We start from the raw sequence: 6525 nt of genomic DNA, 5'->3' as shown, positions 1-6525 counted from the left end.
CATTATCGTCGCACCACAGTAGTCTGACTCACCGTCACCCAATGTTATTCTTGGAGACGCCACTAGCAAGCTGATAACAGGGATCTCATCCCATCACAATCCATTCGCCCTCTTCCCCGCCCCAAGCTTATCAAGTCACTTTACATCCCTTCCCCTCCCGGCCTCCCCTCCCCCTCGCACCACCAATTTCTGCTACGTTGCAGATCATGTTTCCTCTGTTGCTGCGATGCTACCCAATCACTTCGACATCGTATATGCTTGTAAGACCTCAGCACCTTCCTTCGCGCCACGATCGACGAGAAGCTCATTGCTCCTCCCTCGTATTTTGGGGTCTGAGTCTGTGTAGACCAGTAGTTAAATAGTAATACTGAAACCTTGAAGTGCATGAAATCGATTACAGTCTTCTTCATCTCGTATCTTACGTCCACAGCCTCAAAATGCATCCCATTGTCTTCCTAGCTATCGCCAGCCTCGCTGCAGCTCACGTTCCTTCTGTCAGCGTTCCATCATGTCCTAGATCAAACAGAATTGCATTCTCAAAGTCCGTGCCCGATCAGAATCCCTTTCCCCGTACGCAGATCGACCTCTGCTACACCTCCACTGCCCTGTACCTGACCTTCACGGCCCTTGACGAAAAGAGCTTCTATTTCAACTCTTCGCAGGGTACAAACGATGACATTTGGGCGTACGAAGTCGTTGAGGCATTCATCTACAAGGGGACTAAGGATCCGCAAACATATCTCGAGTATGAAATTAATCCCAACAACGTAACATACCAAGCATTCGTCTACAACCCAACCAAAGACCGTGAGGAGGGAGCTCCATTCGATCACTTCTTCATCGCGGATCCGGAGGCTGATGGCTTTGAGGCAACGACGAAATTGAATAGACGTGCAGGAACGTGGGTTAGTAAGGTCAAGATTCCACTGGGTTTGTTCAATGTCGATCCGGGATGTGCAAAGGGGACGAAGTGGAGGATGAATTTCTTCAGGACTGTTACGAATCCGAAGATCTTTCCTGATCAGGAGCTTGGGGGCTGGAGTTCACCCGACAAGGCGAGCTTTCATATCACCAAGTTCTTTGGGCATGTTGATTTTGTTTGAAGCTGGATAAGACTACTATGGGCTAGCAACAAGATTGAACTCGAAATGAAATTCAATTCCTATTTGACCTCGAACTCTTTCAACGTTGAGTCTGTGAAGTCTAGAAAACAACAAAGGTTACATAACCGAATTAAAACGTCAGCTATCCAATAATTTGACTTTGGCACGTCTCTCCAAGCCTTTGATGCACACGTAGTAAGCACAGTAAGACAAGGTATCATCATCAGTTGATTCGTCATTATGATAGTACGTCAGTTCATGCATTACTGAGATATCCCTAACTAGATGATCTGTCCTGGAATCATGGCTCCATAGCAATAGTATTTCACAATTTCTCCATCTCCCCCTTCATGCCCATTAAATCATACTCCCAACACTTAAACACTACCTCGCTCAGGTTGCTTTTCGAGATGGCCAGAAGGCAAAACATCGGCCAAAGTCTCATCAGTACCCTTGAGATCGTCCTCAGTGCTCACGTGGTCGCGAATCTTGAGGAGAATGACTGGAGCAGCAACGACGAGAGAAATGGAGAGAAGAGTCCAGTTGCTGATGAACTCAGATCGGTAGGAGATCTTGCGTGCATCAAGGTTGTTGACAACAGCGGCACCAACGGACTGAATGCCCTTGTAGAAGCCGACATAGTTGGCAGATCGTCGACCAGAGTTGGACAAGGCGCCCATAAACCTGGAAATGTTAACAAAGAAATTCAAACAGCGATGACTGAGTAGACTCACCAGTAGACAGTAGCCTGCCAAGCAGCATCGTAAAAGCCGTAGAAAATGTACAGAAACATGGGTCCAACGTATCCAGAGTCTTCCCAGTCGCCTGGCACGAATCCAGAATCAGGAGAAACAGTCTCACGAGTGTAGGTCTTCTCAAAGGCATAACCACCGCCCCAGATGGCAAAGGTCAGGACAAATAGAGCGACCCAAGCAGCCTTGGCACGAGTGGTACGGCGGAACCGCTCCAAATCGAGAAGCCAGCCCCAGAGCGCAGCAGCGAGAATTTGAGCTAACCAGTAAAGCAGACCATTGAGCGCCTTGGTTCGGGTGTTGAAATAGGCACCATTGACAGAGTTCTGTTGGTAGACGTAGAACCAATTGGATGAGAAGAACATGGGGAAGAGAAGAATGACGAAAGGCTCGAAACGAAGTGTCTCCCAGAGACCCCAAAGCTCACTCTGCCATGTTGGGTTCTTCATGAGGATGACACGGGAGCCATCTTTGCGGATGATGTCGCTAGCGTTGCAAAGCGTGAGAGCAAGGATGGCACCGAAGAACATGAGTACAATGAAACCGATGTAAGTTCCGTCGCTGACGGTCTTGTTCTCCTTGATGTTGATGTTTTCGCCGAGGGGAATCTGCGCGTCGAATCAGTACTTGTATTGAGTGTGTGACCAAGACACTTACCAAACTGCCAATAACAGCACCCATGTTGAAAATACCCCAAAACCAAGCGAAATACTTTCCTTTCTTGTTCTCGTGGGGATACGAGATCATGATGGTACCTTGCGCAGTCCATAGCAAAGCAGCACAGAGACCAAGCCAAACACCAGCAAAGATGTTGAAGCCAGGAACATGCTTGTGAACCGAGACGAGAAGACTGATGGCATAGATACCGTAACCGACACCACCGAAAGCGAGGCAGAGTTTGACACCGAGTTTGTTGACAAAAGTACCGCCAAAGAAGCCGAAGACTGCAAAGGTGGCGTAGAGAGCCGTGTTCTACCCCAGTCAGCGTGCGTCACTCGGGGGAATGCAAAGCAAACTCACCATGTTGTCAGCTAACGTGGGATCAGTTTTACCACCGCCGCCGAGACCTCCGAGGGCATTGAACATGCCAGGACACATGAAGCAGACGAAGGCGACCATGCCAAGCTGAATGCGCGGCGAGGCATACCAGGGGAGAGTCTTTCCAAAGAGACTGAATCGTCGATATTTCCATCCACGGGGGAGATCAACATCGGTGTGATCATGGTAGTCAGCCTCAGTTGAGACGCCGCCCTTTGAGGTAGCGGTTGGTTGTTCGTCGGCCATGATTGAGATGGTTGGTGGCGAAGCTCAATTGGAGTTAGCCGTTGAACCGTTGTAAGAGAGGAAGTGGGCGGATGTTTTGGCTGATTTATTAAACCCGTTGAAAAGGCGGGGGTGGAGATGGTGATAATAAAGAAAGAAGGGAAGGAGACCGTGGCTCTGGCGTGGCAGTGGAGCCTGCACTGCGATAATGGGTACGAACTGAAAGGAGTGGCACGCGACCGTAAGACTCGGCGATTGTACCAAAATAAACACCCAAACGCACTCACTCACTGGTCCATGGGCGGGCAGATTCTTGAGGGGGGAGGAGAAGAGATGAGACGAAGGACGGACGCATCAGTGCGACGTTACACCCTGCGGCCTGCCCTACCAACCCCTACAGTCCCAATGGACCCCCTAGACTACCCAGTAAATGCACGATGCTGGGGGCCATGCCCGTTACTTATCGCGGGGTCGAGATAGCCGTGCACTGATAGGCGATAGGGCCAGCCACCTGACAGGCTCCAAGCATGATCTACGACCCAGTTCAAATGAGGGTGGCCACTCAATCACCTTCCGATAGGGAGATAGCCTGATAGTCTAGTGAGATTAGCTCTCTGTGGAACATGAAATGCAACAACCTACGGCTACAATCCGGCCATTTATCACCAATTGCTGCAGCTTCGATAACGGCTGCTACTCCAAGTGCTACGTTGAAGCTATTCGCACCCGACCCTTTTTTGCTTGCTTGGCTTGAAGTGTAACCAACCTCAACCCTCTCTAATCTCTCTTGTTTCCCTCTTGTTTCCGCAATCGGACGCTTCCTTACCTACTTGGTTCGGCTGGTTACATCTAATTGAAACAGTTCCCCCGCACGACAAGCGAACATGTCACAAGCAAACAGTCAATCATTCTTCAAGTCATTGCTTTCTCATTGTGCATCGTTACTCGACAATCTCATCTGCAATCTGTGAAATCTGACAGCGTATCACGACGTTGCGTTGGCCTCGGAGTGCCATCGCTTCGAGATGGGTCGGTCAGCTACAAGGATTACAGTGACAATCATGACCCTGGTCAGGTAATGTTTCAGCCGTCATCATGCACAAAGGCTCAAGCTTACTCAGTGCATTTCAGCTCAAATCACAATGTAACACACGTGCCTCTTCTGTTTTCAATGGCAGTCATCTCAAGCTACAATACAAACTTACTAAAGAAATATGTTTATCCCATCATCTGACATAACACTGCAGGAGAGAGTATTTGATAATATAATCAATTATATGAACGAAATATTCGAATACTGGATACAATGAAGATTCTGAAAATGTCTAGAAACGGGGGGGCTCTCACGATCAATGGTCGTGTACCCAGATTCAATTCACTACTAAAATCAAAGTCAATAGAATTCGTCCAAAGGCCGTGTTTCTCTATCTAGCATAGGTATTTACTCTTCTTTCATCCAGAATCTGAGCAATATCCGTCATGATGTTCACGGTGCCGTCTCAAGCCAATATGGCTAATTACCTACAATATCATCTCCCATGCAATGGCACAATTTGTCACAACATAACTCCCTTTCCCATTCTGCATCCCACAAAAGATAACGCAAGACTTCTCTCTCGGACACGTAAACCCACTTCTCTCAAGCTTAATGTGTCATAGGATCGACAGGCAAATGCGCCGACGAGTCCTTATTTCCTTCTTCCATTATTCCAGGGGCAGAGTCCATTGCTTCAAGAGGGAGGATGATGAGTTCATCCTCAGGTTTTGTATCCATGCTGAGATGTACAAACATCTTGGCAGGGATTTTGTAAGACTCGAATTCTGGGATGACTGCACCATCGAAATCGGGAACATCTGCGATGCGTTTGGAAAGCATCACTGGATCAGAGCTGATATGCTTTTGAATTTCATCAGCTGCCTGGCGGAGGGCTTCATACTGATGGCTCTGACTGGCAAGCGAGATGATTTGCATCATTGTAAAGTGATTTCCCATGTCGGAATCAGGTCCCCGTAGGAAACTCTCTAGTGTCAAAGTGCACCGATCACTGATTTTATCAAACAGTGACGTGAAAAGATTATACATTTCCATGTAAGGAAATGCAAGCTCTCGAGACTCTCCAGCCAAAGCTAATGTAAACTGTCTCAGCTTTTCGTCTGGGGAACAGGACTTTGACTGTTGTCTGTGTTTAGACTTGGGCTTTCCCATCCGTTCCTTCAACTTCTTCTTTTCTGCCATGTCAAGCGAGACAAGCTTGTGGGTTCCATCATCGTTGACCATCTCTTTGTAGAAGCTCGCAGAGATCAAGTGGTCCAGGTCATCCCATGACAAGTTTTGTAGAATCCCGCTTTTGACAATTGTTATCTCGAACATGCTTGACACCGGAGCTGTACCAGATGCTCCGTCGAAGAACGCCTTGAAAAACTCTCGTGGGGGCTTACGCTTTGCCCTTATGTTGTTATTTCTCATAGCAGATAGTGGAACGCCGAGTGTGAGTAGGAGGTGACGCGTGAAGTCTTCGAGGTTCACTGGCTTACCCGCAAAAAATAAGTCGCGCTCCTCGAAGCATTTTTCCAGTGCCTCCATATCAGGCCACCGTACCTTGAGTATCCGGAGCTGCGTCATGGCATTGCATGCGTGAGCCATGATTGTCATAACGTCCTTGGAAAACGACATTGCCTGCCTGGCGATGAGTTCTCTACTCTGGAAAAGATATAGGCCAGAAAACGCTGGCATGATCTCAAAGATTGCGAACGGACCCTCGCTTTGCTTTTTTTGTCCATTTTCACTCCCATAATGCTCAGCGATGTTGTCGAACCGTTTGAAAGTTGTTGTAAGCCAGCGAATAGAACTTCTAGAGCTTCGGGGTGAGCCAGAACGAGACAGGTTGGTGATGACGACCCTCAGCTGGTCTCGCATATCCTTCAAGTGAGTCTGAACTTGCAAGGAGCTTCGAGATAGATCGCCTTGCAGCAAATGGAAAATGTCTAGCTGCAACTGCGTTGCGAATGCCGTTGGAAAAAGAATCTTGCGGAAATGGCAAGCTTCCGATACATATCCTGAGAACTTGTCCAGGGGTCCGCATACCTCTCGCTTAGCGATATGTAGCAGTGATGCGTTCCAAAACTGAGTAGCCATCAGCTGGTCTACTGATAGCTTCAGGGTGGTGTCGTTGCTTCCTGGTACACTCCAACAAGCCTTGAGCTTGTTTATCATCTCGGTGTGATTCAGGGCTATGTCATTTGAACTTGAAAATACCTTAACCAGCCGCTCAACGATGGTGAGTGCTTGAGAAAAGGTGATGTTGAACAGCTCGGAGAGCTGAACATGGTCACAGCTCCCGTCCCAGCAGTCATTAATGTCCTGCATGGCGTAGCCCTGTTGAGAGGCTACGCTGCTAAAGCATGCC

At 48.3% G+C, this 6525-nt stretch overlaps 2 protein-coding genes across 2 annotated transcripts; one reads left to right on the top strand and one right to left on the bottom strand.

Annotated features, from left to right (window-relative positions):
• Positions 1–437: 437 nt before the first annotated feature.
• Positions 438–1103, top strand: FTJAE_10016 (carbohydrate-binding domain protein; the record flags this gene model as incomplete). The annotated part of the gene is made up of 1 exon (XM_037342817.1): positions 438–1103. The coding sequence occupies one exon, from the start codon at positions 438–440 to the stop codon at positions 1101–1103; it is 666 nt and encodes a 221-aa protein (XP_037202953.1).
• A 377-nt stretch (positions 1104–1480) lies between these two features.
• FTJAE_10015 (DUF895 domain protein) lies at positions 1481–3139 on the bottom strand (the record flags this gene model as incomplete). The annotated part of the gene is made up of 4 exons (XM_037342816.1): positions 1481–1787; positions 1838–2463; positions 2513–2827; positions 2876–3139. The coding sequence occupies 4 exons, from the start codon at positions 3137–3139 to the stop codon at positions 1481–1483; spliced, it is 1512 nt and encodes a 503-aa protein (XP_037202952.1).
• Between the last annotated feature and the right edge of the window lie 3386 nt (positions 3140–6525).

This window comes from Fusarium tjaetaba (assembly GCF_013396195.1).
Source record: "Fusarium tjaetaba strain NRRL 66243 chromosome Unknown NRRL66243_c0000230, whole genome shotgun sequence".
In the NCBI taxonomy this organism is placed as follows: Eukaryota; Fungi; Ascomycota; class Sordariomycetes; order Hypocreales; family Nectriaceae; genus Fusarium; species Fusarium tjaetaba.
This window is presented reverse-complemented; position numbering and strand designations above follow the sequence as displayed.